This window comes from Pteronotus mesoamericanus, unplaced genomic scaffold (genome assembly GCF_021234165.1).
Source record: "Pteronotus mesoamericanus isolate MK-2021 breed Mesoamerican mustached bat unplaced genomic scaffold, CSHL_Meso_final contig_25, whole genome shotgun sequence".
NCBI classification, from domain to species: Eukaryota; Metazoa; Chordata; class Mammalia; order Chiroptera; family Mormoopidae; genus Pteronotus; species Pteronotus mesoamericanus.
In genome coordinates this window covers 19,768,729-19,789,028 of record NW_026555105.1, presented here as the reverse complement: position 1 = coordinate 19,789,028, position 20,300 = coordinate 19,768,729, and the positions used below count along the sequence as shown (strand labels likewise).

The 20,300-nt window shown below is 54.2% G+C and overlaps 1 protein-coding gene across 1 annotated transcript in view; it reads right to left on the bottom strand.

Moving 5' to 3' along the window:
• Window positions 1-20,300, bottom strand: part of NOL4L (nucleolar protein 4 like) — a 119,112-nt gene that overhangs the window by 58,978 nt on the left and 39,834 nt on the right. The window contains exons 2-3 of the mRNA XM_054573439.1: window positions 11,615-11,770; window positions 5,780-5,891 (exon numbers count right to left, since the gene is read on the bottom strand). Coding sequence (XP_054429414.1) covers window positions 5,780-5,891; window positions 11,615-11,770 — 268 coding nt within the window. The remainder of the gene's footprint in view (window positions 1-5,779; window positions 5,892-11,614; window positions 11,771-20,300) is intronic.

Below are 20,300 nucleotides of genomic sequence, written 5' to 3'. Positions count from 1 at the left end.
TTTTTTTTTTTAATTTTTTTTTTTTAGAATTCCTCATTCCTCTTCCTTTGGTGGCAGAAGGGTTCTCTGACACACACGCACAGACAACCACTGCTGTGGGGAAACTAAAATGTGTTCCTGTGTCCTCATGGCCTCTTCTCCTGGCTGCCCCTCCGTCAGCCCAGACGTGACCTCCTAAAGCCCAGATACATGCTGGGACCTGGTCCCCCAAAATCAACGGGATTGGATGCAGTAGGTGAGGCAGACATTGCAGCAACGACACTGAGATGGTGCCACTCAGGAAAGCCACAGTTCCTGTTTTCAGACTGTGGGTCTAAAGACGGAGAATCCCGCCGTTTCCATTTCATTTCCTCAAAGATGGGGTTTCTGGTAGAAAGCTGTTAGACAATACGGTGTGTGGCTGTTATACACCCCCCTCACCTAAGGGTCCCTGGTCAGAGCCACAAATGAAGACGTCCCTGGTGCACAGCGACTCAGTGTTTGGTTGTCCACGAAAGCCGGGCACTGTGTTCTTTTACTGATGGTCCCCCACATCCTGACTGAAATGCCACAGCTGCTTATGAGAAAGTCTCTTAAATAAAACCAGGTGGAGGCTGGTTTAGAACCCCCAAAAAAAAAAAAAAAAAAAAGCCGAGATGGCACTCCTGGGAGGCAGGAGAAGGGGTCTTCCTTGGCCTGTCCCTTTTGCAGCATGTCCACAGATCAGAAACCGCTCCTGGAGCCCAGGGTGAGCGAGGGGGCTCAGGAAAGAAAGGCAGGAGCCCCTGTCTGGGAAAGCTGGGGCATCCTGAGGCACACACGTCCATCAGAGATGGGTGCGCAGCGGCACGCTCGCATCTGCAGTTCCAGGAGTGAGAGTTCTGTCAGGGAGGCAGGGCCTTGGCGGGCAGGGGACATTCCAGGTGAGGGAATGTGCCAGAGAGCTGGCTGCAGGAGGTCAGAACTCGGGCACAGCACAGCAAAGAGAAAGGCAGGCAGGTTTTCCCGGCGGTGGGGAGCCCCACGGCTCCGGAGGTGATAAATGCCGCACACAGAGAGGATCGGCTTAGTGGGAAAGAGAGAAGGAGCAGGGGCCACTGGGAGCCCCGTGGAGGGGTCAGGTGCTTGCAGGTGAGATAAATGCCAGGATGGGGGATGAGCTAGGATGGACATATGAACGCAGGAAAGTGGCTTCCTTGGGCTTTGCTGAGAGGCCAGGCACCTGCGGTGACTGACACATACAGCGTCCATGCTCGAGCCACCACAAATAGCCTGATACGACTGGTGAGTTAGGGGCTGGCGAGAGTCATGGAGCCAAAATAATCGAGCAGGCTGCTGGTGAGAGAGGCAGAGGAACCACCCAAAGAAATGTTTCAACGCCTCTTTGCCACGGAAAATTGAAACCAGCCCAAGCGCAAGACCTAGTTTTACAGACCTTGAAAATAATCAGTGACGCAGAGGGTTTACCCAGGCCAAGCCACACAGGCTGAGCTGAGTGCTGACCTCCACAGCTGGGCTCCAATGGCATTCATTACTCAAGGCACATTTCACCTGAAGTAGTGGCCTTTGTTCCTCCACATGGAACACAAGGTGGCAATTGTCACGAGCTTCACCTACAGAATGGAAGACCCCCTGGTTCTGCATGCCAGTGGCAAAAGCTGTCCCAGGCAGAGCTGGGTGTTGAAGGACGTGCGTGTGACGAAGGCCTGGCACAGAGGAGCCCTGAGACCAGCCAGCCTGTCCTGGGTCTCAGATTTGGACAAAGAGATCGAGGCCTAGGGCCAACTCTGAAGGTGATGAAAAAAGCCTTCAGGAGGGAAGTAAATCACTGGATCAGCAAGTCTTCAGGAAGTACTTATGTGTGTGCATTCAGGGTGGGGAAGGTTAGGGAACCCTGTGGGTGCAGTCCCTGTGCTCAGCAGGGTGGGACTGATAGCAAGTGCATTAGAGCTCAGAGGAGAAAGGAATCCAGGCAGCTCTGTGGACAGGGGTTCTGAACAGGACTTCTGTTCAATCACTCGGCTGACAGCTACGCCACACAGACCCTGCCGCTTCATCCTTCCAAGAAGTCCATGTGGTGGGTGCTAGTATTAATATCCCCTCTTACAGAAGAGTCAACAGCCTGTGGAAGGGTGATGCAACCTTACATGCCACCCAGAAAGTGAGGATGAGAGCCCGGAGAGGACAGGCCAGCAAGCAGGTCAGCATGGAGCCTCTGCAGGGGCAAAAGAACAGGCTGGAAGACAGGAATCTGGAGGAGCCAGGCATGAGGGGGTTGGAAGTCACACAGAAGAGTCTGGGCCTGGTTGCAAAGCAGCCCTGACCTGCGTGGACGACTCCTTTGTGGAGGAAGAAACCTTTCTATTAGGTAACTGGCACTGCCCACTGTTAAATCCTAGTTTGCAGCCATACAAACAATATTTTGTCACATCAGAGAAAACAGAAATGTGCCCCCAGAGGCCCCTCTCCCCAGGAGCCAGGGCTGGTCTGAAGACCCACCAGTTTTCTTTTTCTGTCTCCTCTCCCCCTGGACTTGCTTAGCGGCTGGTAGAAGAAGCACGTGGAGTCGAGAGGCCCTGGAATTTCCCATCCTCGGACTTCCTGATCCTCAGCAGCCTCCTTTGTTTGTGCTCCTGGCGCTAGGGGAGGGACTGGGACTGTCCAGGGCCCCACACTCTGCCGGGGACAAACTGCTGAGCAGGGGAGGCTGCTTTGCTTCCTTTCTTTCTTTCTAACACTCGGCCAGGAAGGGAGGCATTCTCCCAGAAGCCCCTCGAGAAGTCTCCATCCTGTTCCCTGTCCCCTTCGTGCCCCCCCTTCCTGGGACAGGAACACAGGGCCTGCCTCTGGGGCCAGATGCAGGCTCTGCTTTCCCTGTGGGTGGGCAGGGGTAGGAGAGGAGCAGCGGGGGCTGGCATGGCCGGGGTGCCTGTGAGAGAGGGGTAGGTGCGCTGACCGCATCCACAGAGGCAGCATGGCTGGAGAGGCGGGATCTCCAGGCTCTCGGCTGGGGCAGGAGAAGGGAGAATCTGCCAGCTGCTGAGGAGGGTCCAGGCAGCCAGTGCCTCTGCTGGCCATTAAGCAGACAAACAAGCCGTTCAGGTTCTAAGGCTCTCCGCTGGCAGCTGCCAGAAACCGAGCTCTTGCTTTTGCCCAGTGTCCAGGCCGTGGACCCCGAGTGCTCACGTGGGTAGGGTGACTGACTGTGTGTCTCCCCAAGGGCCGCCTGGACATTCCCAGCCTTGTGTCTGGGCTCTGTGTATAACCACACGAGGTACAGACTGATGTGCCCACTGCACCGAGGCACCCTGCAGAATGTGGCTGTTTAATCCAACTACGCCCTCACGACAGCCCCACGAAGAAAGTGTTATTCCCATTTTACTGATGAGAACATAAATTCTGTTGCCTGCTGGGGAACTTAAGAGACTGATTTCACCACCACACCTCTCTGTGCCTCATTTCCTCAGCTGTAAACCAGGACAGACACCTCAGAAGCTCACAGGAGCTGTTAGGAGCAGGTGATGTTCAGAGAGGTCCTCCAACCTGCTGAGGGACATATAGCAGGGAACAGGCGGCACACCCAGGCCTGCTTGACCTTCCATGGGCCACACCGTCTCCTGCTCCCTCAGAGTCTCGTCCTCTCCCTGCGTGGACAGCTTGGCTCCTGAGGACAAAGAAGTAGCATTCCACCCAAGGACAAGCGAGCACAGGCAAGCACAGCCTCACTCTGTCTGCCCTCTGTCCTGCCTGGAGCAAGACCCTGGAAAGAGCAGCTCCAGCCCAGAGCCCACAGAGCTGGTTTATATTCTAGGCGGCTCCTTCCAGGCTGTGCTCTCTCCCTCTCCACCTCCCTCCCTTCTTCCTCCTCCCTCCTTCTACCCTGGGGTGGTGGCAGCAAGGAGAAGAAACAGAAGAGAAACAGGCTGCTGCTGTGCTGGCATTGCCCTCCCAGCCATGCGGAAGCCCACAGATGAGGAAGAGTGGAACTGCAGCCCTGGGGACCTCGAGGCCTTCTCTGAGAGTGGGGGAGGTGAGCATTTGCTCCCTGCCAGTAGGGAGCGAGGGAACAGCAGAGATGGAGTCTGCAGACACCTGCCGAGGAGCACACAAACACGGTCCTTCTTGGCCTTGCCTCTGTTCTCGCAGGCGAACGAACTCTGTGTCTGAGTACCCCAGTTGCTTTGGAAATGATTAGGACAGAACAGGAGGGGCCAGGTGGATGGGTGGGCACCCCTGGCACCCAGACCCAGGCAGGGTGGAGAACGCAGCAGGGAAAGCCCTCCTGGCCCATCTGCAGGTGACAAATGCTGTCTTGGCCCAGGCTTGCAGCCGGTCAGCCAGGGCCAGGCCATGTGGGGTGGGGGCCTCACTCTAGCACCCAGCGTTACCACAATAGCTGCCACAGCCACAGGTGACCCCTCATGCGTGGCTGCCCTGTGCCAGGTCCAGGGACTATTATGCTTCATCAGCCCCTGAGGTAGCTACCATTATTAACCCCATTTCACAGGTGAGAAGACTGAGACTCAGAGAGATGAAGTCGCTTGTTCAGGACACACATCTATTGAGCTGCAGAGCTGGGATTTGAACTCATCCAGTGTGACCCTGGAGACCCTGCTCTTAAACCAGGAATCCAGCACTGAAGGGAGTAACTAGGTCTGTTGCTGTCCCTCAGGCTTCAGAAGCTCTCTGATGCACCTGATGGAGCGGCTGAGGCCGCGTGGCCCCCACGGGCAGGAAAGCCTCCGGGTCTGATGAGTCGGCGGGTGCCAGAGTTGCTCATGGGCATCAGGGACAACCAAAATGAGAGGAAACTCCATTCTTCTCCTGTGCTCCAGCTCCTCTGCGGTCACCTACTCAGGCTTCGGTGCTGATTTTCACCTCCCCAGGTTTGGAGGATGCCACCTGAGGAAAAGGCTCATCCTTCATTCTGAGTCTATTTCCATCCTGGGCAAAACACCCATGGACTTCAGCAACCTTTGCAGGCCTGATGCCCAGGAGCAGCCTACAAGCCCTGATAAATCGCCCACATGGGCATCATTTCTCAGGGCAGAGCTATATCACACCAGTCAAATGTATTGGCCCATCTCACTGTGCCAAAGCCACCTGCGAACAGATGGCCCGAGATTTACTGGAGGCCTCAGGGACGTTCAGCTTACAGATGTCGGGGGACTAAAGTGGGGGTCTTTACTGCATCTCACCGTGAAGAGCAGGGCTGGGGGGCATGGATGTCAATCCAAGGGACCAACTTTGGCTGGTCACAAGTGCTCTGGGGCATTTTAAATTCTAATCAACCCCCCTAGATTTCTGACTTGCGCACAGGGAGGGACAAACACTTAGGGAGGACCTATTACTGGCAGGTATGTGGCTACAGGGTAGGAGGGGTGCATGCTTCGAGGGCTGTGCTCCTGCCCTCCCGCCCTATGAGAGCTTACGTTAGGGTCAGCAAGACCAAACCCGTGGGGACACTGCTGAGGGCGAGGCCTGGGCGGCAAGAATTACAGAGCTGAGGGAATGGGGCAAGGTGGACATTTCTATCCAGAACCTTGGTGGGAGAAGAAAATGTGGCCTGGGCCTTGAAGTGTAGTAGGAATACACTGTTGGTTTCAAAACAAAACAAAACAAAACAAAATGAGGCTCTCTGGGCAGCCCCGTGGACCACACTGGCCTCTGGGAATTGGGACAGTTGGTGGACATGCACTTTTCTGCCTGTGCCTGCAAAGGGCAGGCCCTTCTGGTGGGAGAGCCTTCCCCTGCACAGCTTCCCCCCAGGAGCCTCCAGCACACGCACCTCCTCCCCTACCTTTGGGCTCCAGGCCGTTGGAATTAAAGTGCATCCTCTTCTGACACTCTGTGCAGCTCATCAGGAACCGGGTCACAGCCTCTCGCGGAAGGAAGGCGTAGGTCTCCGCAATCTGTGGGAGAGAGGGGGTTGCCTGTTTCACAGCTCCGTGGTGGGGGGCCGCTTAGTCCCCGGGTCACCAAGGGTTGTGCTTTGGTGGCAGGCCCTTGGCCTTTGTCAAGAAGGGCAGGGATTTGAGAAGCAAGGGACAGGTGTCCTCAATTCTTTAGAAAACCATTTGTTTTAAAATTTTGAATAAAGGAGCTTAAAAATTAAAAAAGCAAAGCATTTAAACCATTACCTAGTCTTTAACCTATATTCTAATAAGTAATATGCCTCTCAGGACACTTTATTGCTGTTACTGAAAAATGAGCTTATAAACATTGCTCTAGGGAAGGATGAAACTATTTTCCCTCCTAGAGGTGGATAAACTGAGACCCACTTATATATATCCACAGGCGCTGGGTCTGGAAACAGAACCAAAGGTTCTGTGAACTATTTCCTGCAATAATTCACAGATCAAGGACCTCTTTAGGGAGAGCTGTGAAAGGCTGATGCTAAGAGACCAGATTTTTCCACCTGGACAGGCTCTTAGGACCCCCATGTTTCAGGATAGGTCACAAGGCCCAGAGAGGCGAACCCACTGACCCAAGGTCACACAGCTCTTTAGGGGCAGTGCCAGACTAAAGTCCCTGTTCCAGGTCACACCACTCCATACCTTCTCCCCTAGCGAGGGAGAAGAGAAAGGGGGCATGGGAGGGAACACAGGAAAGAGGCTGGGTGAGGGAGAGGGAAAGTGAGGGAGTGGGTCCTGAAGCCCAGCCTTTTCCTCTTGCTATGGGTTTTGAGAAACACATTGGCCCTGGTTTGGCTGCCTGAGAGGCCCAGAGGGACTCCTTAGGCCCAGGATCCCCGGCTAAGGCCAGTAGCTGCCCAGCTGCTGGTTTTTGTCCGTTTCCCAGAGCCGGGCCCTCCCACTCATCTCCACTAAGGGGCAGCATCACCCCAGCATTCCACGGTCCTCGCCGCAGCCCAGCAGGGAAAGTTGGCCCAGCGGCTCCTTAGGGATGCACAAGCGCCTGGCTCCGTCTCTGTGCTGGCCCGGGGACCCGTATGGTGGAGCGGGCGGGCTTGGCGCTGGGGAAGGAGGAGGCTTGGGGCACAGGCTGCGGCCAGGCCCTCAGAGGAACAGCTCAGGCTGCTCTCCCCGCTCAACAACGGGCCTGTGGCGCTCCAGGGGCCACCCCTGCCTGGCTGTCGCTGCAATGGCAGTTAATTTTGGTGACACAGTTGTTACCTCTCAGCTGATTTGATGCTCTGTGGAGCAGGCAGGCTCCTAGATGAGTTATCTCCCTTCCAAATTCCCTGCCTTTTTTTGGAGGTCAAGGACAAGGGCAATACCCTGGTCTCTGATTAGAACTGGTGGGTTGGAAGGTGATGGTCAGGGATGTACCAGTCCTCCTTGGCTGTAAGGGCTGAGGGACAGGGCTTTCCCGCCACCCACAAGCACATCTTCATCCCCGCCCAGAGCTTCCCGGGAGTCTTGGGGAAGAGTATCCCTCTCATGCCTGCAGGGTTGGGAAGGATGGGCCTTGCTGAAGGGCTAATGGCTGCAGGAGTAAATGGGTAAGAGAGGTGTCTGCCAGGCAAAGGGAAGGGCTATGGCTAACCTGGGCCAGCAGATGACCTCACAGGTGCCCTGAGGCATGGCATTCCAGGGCGGGCCTCGGAATTGCTGAGCAGAGGATGTGGGGAGAAGGGTCGCAGTCTGCTGGGCAAGGAAGGGAGGTTCATACCACAGTGGTAGCCCTACTTCTCTACACTGAACTCACCTGCCGCTGGGCAGAGAAACCACTTTTATAGGGCTCAGGGAGGGTCCTCCTGGCCTGGCTGTTCAGCTGAGGGCTACCCACTGGCCCACTGAAGGTACAGGAATGGTTCCCAGGGAGGGCTCTGACCAGGGGCCAGAACTGTGCCCCCAGCTCTCCTGGCCTTGCAGAGACCCCACAGAATGCACAGGCCGGCTAGAGTGCCACAGGCAGGGGGCGTGCTGGGCACATCCCCTTTTAGCCCTGTGACTTCCACAGTGGGCCAGGAGGGGTGGGCCAAAGGCACACAGGTGAGAAGTCCTTGGAGCTGTGCAAAGGCCAGGGAGGGAAGCCCTGCCCTGCAAGGCTGGAGCCTTGCAAGGAGCTCCCTGGGGCATCAGCCAGCGCTGCATGGCTACGGGGACATGCATGGAGGAGGACGCCTCCCCACACTGGAGCCTGCAACCTCTTGCAGGCATCTTTCGGTTTACCCTCCCGGCCTGTCCACATGAGAAATAGAACCTCCATTTCTTTTTGACTGCACAGCGCCCAAGGCCACAGGACCACAAGTTGAGTTAAAATGAGGAGGACAATCCCAGCGGATGCTCTAGTCAGTGGGATGGTGGTTTTCTGATAGTTTTAGAGCTACAGGCACTGTTCTGGAAATAGACTCTGATGCTGAAGCCCAAGACATGAAACAGATAAAGATAGAGCTGCTGTGTTTAAGGAGAGGAAGCTCCAGGACCCGTCTCCACCTAGCTTCCCTCAGCTGCCCTAGGCGGCCTCCTGCCTGGACCCTGGGACCCATACGTGAATTCACCTTTCATGTTTTTCCTACTGGTAAAAACTGAGAGAGGTTTGGCTGGCAGGAAGAGCAGAAGCTATTTGCAGAGTCGCTGACTTGTAAGGCTCCATTTCGCTCCCCAACTCAGAGGCCGACAAAGACAGATGAGGCCAATGGGGGGGTGGGGATTTGCACCACTTTACAAGATCCTCCTTCTGCCCTGTGGGTGGATTAGCACGTGGTGGGCCTGGAGTAGCTGCTGACCACATCTGGCCCCAACTCCAAAGTGGTCTGGGCATCCAGATCCGGACTCTGGAACCCGATCTAGCCTCCTACCACCCTGGGAGCGAGGGAGGAAGCAAACGGGCTCCCTCTAACCCAGATGGGTACAGACCCCAGAAAAGACCCTTGAAAAAGGACCAGTCCACAATGTAGTTTCAGAGAACTTTGCAGAACCACTTGGAACCCATCCCAGACCCCGGCATTGGCAAGACGTCCTGGGATCCTCTGGCCCTCAGGTCCCACTGCATCAGAGGCAAAATGTAAGGGTGGGGCTTCCTATGCAAAGAGGGAAGCCCCCTGCATTAGCCATTATAGATGGCCATCTACCCTTCACTCATGTATCCCCTGCTTCAGAAAGCTCATTACTGGATCCTGATCCACTGCTTAACAGTGGTAGATACTAGAAGGTTCTTTTTCCCACCGAAGAATGTGCCTCCTTTAATGCCCTGAACAAGCTGGCCCATCTCCTTTCCAGTCCCCTGCTTCCTGCAGGCACCCCAGGCCTGTAAGGACCCGAAAGTCCTGGGTGCCCTGGAAATGATGAGGCTGTCCCAGGATTCAGGTGTGGCAAAACACAGAGAGACAGGTCCCCAGACACCCCAGCCAGGAGCCGAGGCAAACCCCGTGGTGCCAGGCTGCGCCTTCTGCAGCCATCAGCACAGAATTTCCTTGGGGGTTCCCTCTCCACAGGCCCGGCTGAGGTGGGGCATGCCCACTAGGGAGGCTAAAGCGCTAAGTTTGGGTTGAAGAAATGGCAGCAGGTATAAAGAGGGGCACAAATACATCCAGGTACCACCCCCTAGAAAGGAAAAGGGTGGCACGGAGAAGGGCGGCAGATGGAGAAGGGGGGAGGGAGAGGAGGTACACGGGGAGGAGGGAGGTGCGGCGGCCCCCTTGGCCTCACACCCACTGCAGGAGGGCCCTGGCCTGCCCCACTCAGCCTTGGCCCTGCCGCTGAAATTCCAGCTCTGTGCGCAGCCCAGCTGGCTCGCCGCCAGTCATGTGCCAGCTCCAGGCTGGGCAGCGGGAAGTGGGGCACGCGGCGGGCATATGGACAAGAAGCCAGGAAATGCAGAGCAAAGGGCTAGATGTCCACTTGGCCCAGGGAAGCAAATGCTGCCAGGACTAGCCCGGCTCTGCCCTCTTCACAGCATGGAGGCCACAGCCCCTGGCCTTCTAGGGAGTGCCTGCAGGTGAGGCTTGGTGCCGGGCACCATGGGACCAGGAAAATCACATGGTCTGGCTGGCTCGAGCCCATCTACCCAGACAACAGAGCAAGTCATTGGCCTTACTGGCTGACCACAGGGGTTTGTAAAAAGGCAGGATATGTAGTGTTCAGAGTGTGGGCTCTAGGGCCAGCTGCCTCGCCCTGCATGTCAGCTGGGTGACCTCAGTTAGATTATGCATCTCCCTGAGCTCCATTTTCTTTATATATAAAGTGGGGATGCCAGCGCCTGCTTCATACCTGCAACCTTCATACGTGCAAAGGCTCAGAAAGCTGGTGCACAGGGAGTGCTGAGCACAGGGCCTGGCACGTGCCACCTGACCAGCACTGGCAAATTTAACGCCGAGCCAGTGTGCTGGGTCTCATCGATACCAAAGGGCCCATACTGGCCCCAGCCTGGGTGTCCCTCCCTTTGCTCATGTCCCGCTGGTGGAAATACCCTCAGAACTCCCTTCCCACAAGCTGTTTCCCATGTGCACTGAGAAGCAGGAGGGGTGGGTCAAGTGGTATAATCATCTGCTTCCCCCCGCTGACCCCTCATCCCTTGGAGGTCCTTGGCACAAGGGTCCATCCTTAAGGCTCATTTAGGGCAAAGTCATCTTCTGAGGACAAGGACACATCAAACTGTTGGATTTTTGTTAAAAAATCAGGAGAGGAAAGCCCCTAGGAAGGCAAAGAGAAAGTCAGCACAGAGGGGGCATGAGGACCCTGGCTGACTGCCACTCAGGTGCTGTGTGACCTTAGACAAGTTTCTCAACTCTCTGGGTCTCAGTTCCCTTAACTGTGAAATGGGACCAGAATCCGTCACAAACAAACGATTCAAAACTGTGCATAAGCCACGGCGAGGGGGGTCAAGAGGGAGATTAGACCAGAACACAGTCAGGGTTCTCATGCTTCGGCCCCATCCCCCCAACCTCCTCATCTCCTCATCCCCTCCGCCTCCCCATGCGTGAGGTTTCCTGCCCCCTCGCAGCCTAGCTGTCTCTGCACCTCCTGCCTACCCAGAGCTTAGAATGCGGGCTTACATGCCACCTTCTCCATGAAGCCCCCTGGCTGAGCACAGTATCTGGAGGTGCCTTTGCTGAATGCCCAGGTACCTAGGTCCTTGTTCCCTCAAAGCTCGTCTTAGAGACATTTCTGGTTTTTGCGTGTTGGTTTTGTTCTCAGAACTCCCCACCCAAAATCAAATTGATTTCCTTGAGGCTGGGAACCAGGTCCTCAGACTTCCCCTGGGGAACTCCCAGTTCTGACTTCACAGGGTGGTAGGGGATCAAAACACTCACACATAGAAAGCATTCTGGACCAGCCTGGTGCACAGTAAATGCCATAGAAGCATTTGCCCTTGTGATTATTATAATCTAGCCACCCCCGCCCCCCATGGCCCAGAGCAAGCTGCGAGGGGCTGGGGAGGAAATGAGTGAAGCAGAAACGGGGAGAGAAGGGCTTCCCTCCTGCCCCATCCACCCTCCCACTCCCTTCAACCTGCTTCTCCTTTGTGCTCAGACCACAGAATCCACCCCCTGGCCCTGTGAGCCATCTCTGGCTGCCATGCCCTTGCCCTGTGCCCCCCTGGGTCCCCAAAGGCCATTTCATCACGCCTCAGATCCCTGCCCCACCCCCGCCCAACATGTGCAGAGCCCATGGCCTCCTGCCAAGGCCTGGGGCTGCCAGCGGAGGCAAAGGGACAGAAATCTCACCGCTCGGTAGGTTTTCTTCTGCCCAGCGTGCTTGGGGGCTTTGCCTGGCTCCGCTGAGCTCTCCACATGCATCGAGTAGATGATGTCAAAGAAATCTTCCACCACAGCGACCCGCTTCAGAGAGATGCCCTCCGGCTCCGACAGGCCATCTGCCCCCTGTGACAGGGTGGAAAGCTGTGTTAGTGTCAGGGATGATGGCGGGGTGAGAGCTGGGCCCTGAGGCCGAGAGGTGGGTTGGGGCAGGACAGCGCTTTTCCTTGACTCCAGCAAGGCCTCTGATGGTAGATAGATCGGGAGAAGGGCTGAGGGGGAAGGAGCCCGCTGAGAGGGCCCCAGGGAGGGGGTACCAGAGTCAGGGTGGCTGATGCTACTAAATCTACTGGAAACAATGGGCAGGGAACGACAACAACAAAAATACAAATTGAAAAACCAAGAGGCTCCATGTTCACAATTTCAGACAGATTGTGCCAGACTCAGGCGGGAGCTCTCGAATCACACGCTGTGCCAAGACCATCCTGGAAGTCTCTGGGGAGGGGCGAGTGCTAAATAGATGCAGCCCCATCAGGAGCTCACCAATTAGCAGTAACCTTTCACTGTGGTCCAGGGCTGGGGTCCCAGGGGACCGGCTTGGATCACCTGGGTGACTCCTGCCTCCACCCTGGCCTTTCAGAAAAGCTTTTCACCACCGCGTGCCCTCCCCACTCCAGCAGCTGAGCGCCAGCAACAGCACCCGGGCTCTTTGTGTGTGATGTAGAGAATAACAGACATAAGGCCACGTGAAGGTGTCAGGGCCGCGTGAGCGGGATGGCCGGCCCCCCCACCCAACCCGTCCTGTCAAGTTGGCATGAGTGCTGTCAGCTGGCCCCAACAAGGTGTGCCAGGACTGAGACTGGGTCCTTCAGCAGAAGCTGCTAGGCCAGCACCTGCCCTCCCTTGCTGGCAGGGCTGGCACGGAGAAGGGGGAGACTGCAGGGCGTGAGGATGGGGGATGTGAGGATGGGGCAGGGTCCTTAAGGGAACAGGCTGCTAAGTGAGTTCCTCATTCATAGGGCAAGGGCCACACACAGGCTCCGTACCCCTGACTCTCAGCTACCATCTCCCTAAGACAAGACTTGGAGGGCTCAGCGGTGGGGCCGGGGGCGGGGGCGGTGCTTCAAAGATGAAGAGGAAGCTAGGAGCGGAATTTAAGAAAAAGACTTTCTCTGAAAGTTTCTGAAATACAAATTTTCAAGATAATTCTTCTCCTAAGGATTCTAGTCAAGAACTGTCAGTTCTGGGAGGGTGTAGGCTTCACCTGTCAGCTCACAGCTGTCTCCCCGGCACCTAGAACAATGCCTGACACATAGCAGACTCAATATACAACTATGGGATGACTGACCAGTTATAAATGGCAGCCAGGCAGTATAGTTTAGACACACTCTTCCCTACTTTGAATAAGGCCCCATAATTTAAGTGGTTGTGTGACCTGAGCAGTTTGCCTCTGTGAGCCCAGCTGCTGGTTTTATCTGGAAAATGGGGATAACAGATGCGCCTTTCCTGTGAGTTACGAAGAGGAATGAATGAGACACGTGTGTAGCACTTAGCACCAATCCAGCCCATAGGAGCTGTTGGACAAACATTGTCATTAAGAAGTGCTATGCCATTTGCCAAGTTTCTCCTCGCTATGACAGGGCCGAACGTCACAAGCCTGGGAGATTGTTAGGGTCAGAGCCTGCCTGCGGTATGGCGGCTGCTCAGTGGCGCAGGGGGCTTTGTACCTCGGTCTTTGTAGTCTGAGGAGAATAGAGACTGTGCAGAATGGGATCCTTGCTCACAACACATTCTGGCCACAGACAGGGTTTACTTTTATCCAGCAACTTTCCCAACACGCCCTGATGGACGAACAGGGTTGTCTCTTTGCCAGTGACCGACTTGAAAGCAAATGGGGGAGAAGGGCATCTGGGGTATAGGGTACCCAAGCCTAGAGCTAGTGGCAGTGTTTGTGAGTGGTGACCATGGGTGGTGACCTCACTGGCCCTGTACAGGCCATCTTGCCAATGGCTCCCTTCCTGATGGGGATCCATTTCAATGGGGACTTCTCAGATAGCAGCTCCTACGGGGGTGGGGGGTGGGGTGTGTGTGTGTGTGTGTGTGTGTGTGTGTGTGTGTGTGTGTGTCTGCCTGCCTTATCGTGAGACTGTGGGCAACGTCTTCAGCCTCCCTGAGCTTCGCTTACGAGATGAGCTGTAAAATTCCCTGACTCTTCTGCTCGTAAACTCTCTCAGGAGTTACTGTTCCCTCTTTCTTGGGGGTATCTGAAGGCCCCCTCTGAAGTGCCAGACTATCTGAAAACAGGGCTTATTGGCGTCTAACTCATTAATTAGCTGACTTCTAACTACCCAGCATTTGGGGGTTATGCAAATATTGGTGTGACAGAGTTGGATGGGACAAATATCATGAAAGGTCAGTACTACATACTTCTAAGCAAAGGTTCATATCAGGAAAAACAAACAAAAGAACCTTAAGAATGAAAATATAACTGGATTTCCATTTCTTGATCTGGTAGTGGTTATATAGGTGTGTTCAGTTTATAAAAAGCCATTAATCTGAACACTTATAATCTGTGTACTTTTCTGTGTGTCTGTTAAAATTTGATTTTAAAAATGTATATTAAAAACGTAGCCCTGGCTGGCGTGGCTCAGTGGATTGAATGCTGGACTATGAATCAAAAGGTTGCTGGTTCGATCCCTTGTCAGGGCACATGCCTGAGTTGTGGGCCAGGTCCCCAGTTGGGGGCATGCAAGAGGCAATTGATCTATGTTTCTCTCTCCCTCTTTCTCCTTCCCTTCCCCCTCTCTAGAAGTAAATAAATAAAATCTTAAAAAAAAAAAAAGTATAGCGTGTAGTTCCACAACATTCTAATAATCTGAATCCAGAGTCATAACGATGCATTTAGCTGCTTAAAAGTTAATAGCCCTCCCTGCTCATAAAATTGTTTTAGGCCACAGATACTTCTGGAAAAGGGAGATAAAATTTGGTGGAAAGGAATAGAGAAAGAAAATCTGATGAAACATAGTATCTTAGATAGGAGAAATGGAAAGTGCTCCCTAATCAGCTTGATGACCTTGGGTAGGTCACTTCTCAGCCTCTTGAAACTCAGTTTCCTCTCCTATGAAATGGGCCTAAGAAGTCCTAGTTGGACGTTCCAAAGATCATGGAAGAATGTACATCAGACACATATAAGCTTGTGAATGTCTATCTTTTCCCTTTAGACCCATCGAGTTTGAACAATTTATGTTTAGGAATCTGCTCTTATCTCTGGTCCCCCATTCAGGCTATAGAACCCCATTCAGGTATGTCCCCCAGGGGAATACCCACCACAGAAAAAGATGCATAATCATATGTAAATTACATGCTAAGGCTGTCACACAAACTAGGGATAAGTTTTCCTAGAGTCAAGGTGTAACTGACCAACCTGGATTAATGAGTGAAACACTGCCCAGTGCCTGTCCTGTGTCTGTCCCAGCTTCCCACCTCCATTCTTAGGCAGACACTGGTAACCAACAGCTTTGACCTGGTCCAATGTGACCATAAAGCTGTCCCAGAGAAACACTTCAGGGGAACATTTTTAGTAGCCTCCTGTTTAAAAATTGATCATAATATGTCCCCTGATGTTCAAACCTGGGTCCTGTGATCGGTCTGTCTCAACTGCAGAGATGTACATAGGAAAGGAGAGGGCCTGTAGCAACCAGAATTCAACCCCACACAAGGTATGCAGAGCCACACCTTGAACTGTCCTCTGCTGAGCTGTGGCCACCTGGACACCATGCGTGCTGTACCCTAAGGGAAGAACACCAGGATATCTGTGTGGCCTTCAAGGAGAACCCTGGCAGGAGAACAAAGAAGTCCCATGGCAGTCACATGCCACAGACGTCTTTGCCATGCCCTGTATCCATAGAGGTAATAACCTTCGTGCTAAATGCTGAAGGAGAGGCATGCCTTCCCGAGCTGAGAATCCAGACACAGCTCTCCAAGGCAAGAGCTGCTAATTAAGGGAGCAGAAAGCACCTTCCCCATAGCCTTGGGATGTCCCTGCCAACCACTTCTGCTTTGTACCCAAATGAGCTTAATCTAATCCATTGCCTTCAGCATGCTGGGCCTTGGACTGACAAAGGAAGCTCACTTCACTTACAGGCTGGATAAAGAGGGGGCCTGGAGCCTCCTGACGATTCCCAGCCTCCTGGGAACACCAACCAGGAGTGATGGCATGGAACCCTGCAGTGCCCCAAGGGAAAAGCCACAAAAAAACACACGGTCAGTTGCGAAGGACAGACCTCTGGAGCCTTCGTAAATGGGGAAGAATATCACCATGGTAACATACTCCATCCTTTGGAACCAGCTAACTCCAAACAGCCAGCCATACCCAGGCCAACAAAACTCAAACATGGCAATTGTTCTTAAAAATTTATGGAGCTACTGACTTTCTTGGACAACATCATCTTTCTTAAACCCAGCCCATTTGGGTTCTAAACTAAAGGCCAGGTTGCAAGGCATTGAAGAAATCACCAAATATCTACTTAAATATTGCTGATATGTCAGAGTATTTATAACAGTCCTCAAAGTGAGGCCCTTAGGTCACCAGCATCAGCATCATTTGGGAACTTGTTAGAAATGCAAATTCTCAGGCCCCAACCAAGAGCTATCAAATATTGGGGTTTTAAAAGGCATCAAAGAATTCTGATGCACAGAAGATTTTTGAGAACTGATGACTGAAATGTCCATTATTGAGACAGGAAGGTAACTACTGGGAAACTGGCATTGACTCAAATACAGACATGCTCTGTGCTTCTAGGCCTAACATATTAATATTTTCTTCTCCAATGAATGTCAATTTTCCTAATGGCGAGAACAAAGGAATCTTATTGCATAACATTAGTAGATACTCAGAATACCTGCCCAGAAACTTAATGTAGATTATGAATAGAAAGGGCAGGAGTGCCCAGCATCCTGGCATCAGATTTTCAAGTCCTCCCTGGCACAGTTAATTAATACTTAAGCAGGTCATCCCTTGACAGATCTTTTCTGGCTTCCTCACTTTCCTCAAATGATCTGAATGCTCAGCACAAGGAAGGCTGCTACATCCAGGGCTGCAGACCTACAAGGGAGACAGCATGTCTTACCAGGCCATTAGACAGGCCTGTGCCAGTGTGGCCTCATGAGCTGTTGTCAGGAGTCATCCCTCAGGTGAGCTCTTAAATCTGACCGCATCTTCTCTGTTTCCCACTAAGCCAATTAAATGGACCCCTACCCTTTATGGCAGGTGGGGTCCAAATGCTAATGGGTTGTAGTTCTGTCATTTCCATTGGAACTTTAAAGCCACTTGCTGCTAGTTATATACTTATCAAGGTGGGCTCACTGTTTCAGGCCACCAGGGTGTCATTTAGTACACCACCATCCCTATATTAGTGGCGTGTGCTTTCCAGCAATGAAGAAGCCATGGTTGAGAGGATGTTGCTAAACAGTGGGGACATTACTCAATTGGGTTCCTACAGTAGAGGAAGAAACCACAGAGAAAGTCCTTGGGATGTGTCCTTTTGGTTCATTTCAGATCCAGCTCTTGACAAGGCGTAAAAATCAACGAAATTGCCATCAGAGGAGAAGGTCAGTCAGCAGAACCCATCCCGGTGGAAACACACCTCTGACAACCACTTGTGTGGGAGCCCAGGACCTCAGGGGGTTGATTGCACAGGCAAATGTGAGAATGCCGTTCCATCCCATCTGGGCCAGCGGGCTAATAAGTGGCTGAGATTACGGGCAGAGGTTATTGCAAATATGAGGCTGCATGTTCCTCCTAATTTCTCCTCCTGTCCCTCAAACCACACTTGAATAGAATCAGGCAGGATCAACCAGCATTTTGAAAGTTTGGGTAGCAGTGTTTGGAAGTTCCTGTAAAGCCCCACCCCAACTCCTGGCAGGACTGAAAGAAGGCTGGAGGGGAGGAGCCAGCCTCCTGCAAAGGGTCCTCAGATGAAAGGTAAAAGGTGAAGAGAAACTTTAAAATGACACAAAACGGAGAGAACAAAAAGAATAGAAACCAGAATGAAGACCCTCACCCAAATCTCCTGAATTCTCTCCTTATAGTACCCAAGAGGACCCAGTTATAATTTGTAAAGGGCAATCAGATGATTGAGGAGAGGGTATTGCTTAAATGGGACAAAAACAGTATTTGCATTTCTCTCGATCATGGATACTACCTACTATTGACTGGAAACCAAAAAATCCCCTCCAAAATGAGGATTCACACCAGAATTTTAGGACCCATAGTTGTACTGAGCTCTATAGGTCTGTATGGGATGAGAGGGATGAGAACCCCCCCATCAGACACCCCCCCTCAAACAAATAAACACATAAACAAGGCGCTGAGGACTCAATGTAGCACCTGCCTCTTCTCCACCCCTGTGCACAATCTCCAACTGTTAGTGTGGAGCCGCCACCGCGTCGCACCTGCCATCTGGAACAGGCCTCACATATTCCAAGACCGCCTTTCTGCTTCGCTGAATCTCCATCTTCTTTCAAATCACGCCAGGGACCCAAATGTACAGCCGGGGCCACAGAAAAAGGTGGCTGAATCAGTCCTCATGTAAGAGCACTACCTTTGAGAGATGCCATATCCTTCAAGCAGCTCTGAATATTTTTTTCCCTTTTTGGTTTTGCTAACTCTGAGATGTCTGAAGAGGGCAAGGAGGGAAGGGGTAGAAAGAGGAGTGCAGTGGGCCAATAGCAGGTGAGGACCCAGGGTCAAGAAATGGAGGGAAGGAGCAGCTAATGGATGGCACTTTCAAGCAGGCCAAGGTCAGGGTCTGGCTGCGGGGATTCTAGTCCAGGGATGTCAGGAGGAAGGAGGTGCTCTAGGATGGAAGTCACAGGCCTAAGGACAACTCAGCCCTTTCCCTAGGCAAGGGGCGGGCCTGCCTGAGCCTCATTTCCTCCTGTGTTGAAGTGACAAAATATGCACAGTGGCTTTCACCACCTCACAGGCCGGCAGTGGGAACCCAAATGATACAGAAATAGCGCCCTCTCTGAGCGAGACACCTATAAATGACCGCTGTCACCACTACTCTGGAGGAGCGCCCTCCAGTACTCTGGGGACCCGCCTCCTTTGGGCGCCGCGGCTAAGGGCAGGTAATGGGGTCGCTGAGGGGAGGGGACGTCTAGGCGGAAGGAGGCGGCCCTGAGCCAAACAGGCCCCGTGGGCGGGTCCCTCCGGGGCCGCGGCGGGCGGCCCGGGAGTGCTAACGAGCAAGGGCCCCAGGTGCGGGCCCCACCCCGGACTCGGGGGCGGGGGTAGAGGAGGAGCTGGAAGGGGAGGGGAGCGGCCCGCGCTCTAATGACTGTTGACAGCGCGCGCTGGGGCCGAGCCGGCCGCGCGCGCCTCTGACAGCTGCTTGGGCGGGGGACGGGGGACCGGGAACCGGGGGCGGGGCGCCCGGCGCGGGGCCCGGCTGAGGCGGCTCGCGCTTCCCCCACGGCGCACGCGCGTGCGCCTCGGCGGGGAGGGGCGGTTAGGCGCGCGCGCGCGCCGGGCCCGGGTTCGGAGGGCCTGCTGGAGCGGCTCGCGCGGGCTCCTCGCGGGCAGGCAGGTAATGAGAGTAACCATGGCAACCCACCAGAGGAAGTGTATTCTGCAGGAGACGTTAATCCCCTCTCCCCCGAGCTGGGACAGCCTGACTTTCCATTCTCACACAGTAATTAGATACCAGCTGTCAGTGCAGGGGGGACGGCTCCTCGGCTGCAGCCTGGCTGGGGGGGCGCACAAAAGGGGTGGAGGGGAAGCGAGGAGGAGGGCGTTAAAGACACAGGGACGCTTTCCCGCGGTGGGCCGGGCGACGCGCCTCCCCCAGTCTCCGGCGTCCGGGCGCGCGCTCGCTCGCTCACCTGGAGACCCCGCCCGCGCGGGGCTCCGCCCACTCCTCACGCACCTGCTGCGCGCGCCCGCCCTCCCTCGCGTTCCCCCTCTCTCAGTCCCGCCTTCCCTATTCCCGGCGCACCTGCCCTGCTCCCGCCCTGCCACCCCCGGGACGCTGCCCACCTGTCCTTTGTGCGGGGCGGTACCATTCGATCTGGCCAGCTCTCCTTCAGGGAGCGCCCGCTTTATGTCAGGCGCTTTGCCAAAGCCTGATCTGTGCAATCCTCACAGACCCTCTGCGGTAGGCTCCTTTGCTGTTCCGCGCCCAAGGCGCAGCGGGGTGTGGCCATTTGCCCAGGGTCAGCAGACTTGAACCCCCATCCCGAAGACCATTTAATCACCAAGCTACAGCGCCTCCCCATCGCGTCCACATCCGTTATAGCTCCGGGGGGCACTCTCAACCGCTCAGGGAGACAAAACAATCACACTGGTGGCTGGTATCCTGGTGAACTTCATGCATGCCAAGGATTCACTGCCTCATTTCACTTTCCCAGCAGCCCTGAGAGGTTTGTTATCCCCATTTTACAGGTGAGAAAACTGAGGCACAGAAAGCTGAAGTAACTTGCCCCCAGTCACGAAGAACAGAGAGGCTAGACTGGTCAAACTCGGGCAGACTCTTTGATTCATGCTCCTGGTTACTGGGCACTAACAGCTTCACCCTGCATTCATGGTGGCTGGAATCCAGTCTCGGTCTTCTCCTTTCAGTATTCAGCCCACCACATCCTGTCTCAGCGTCAGTGA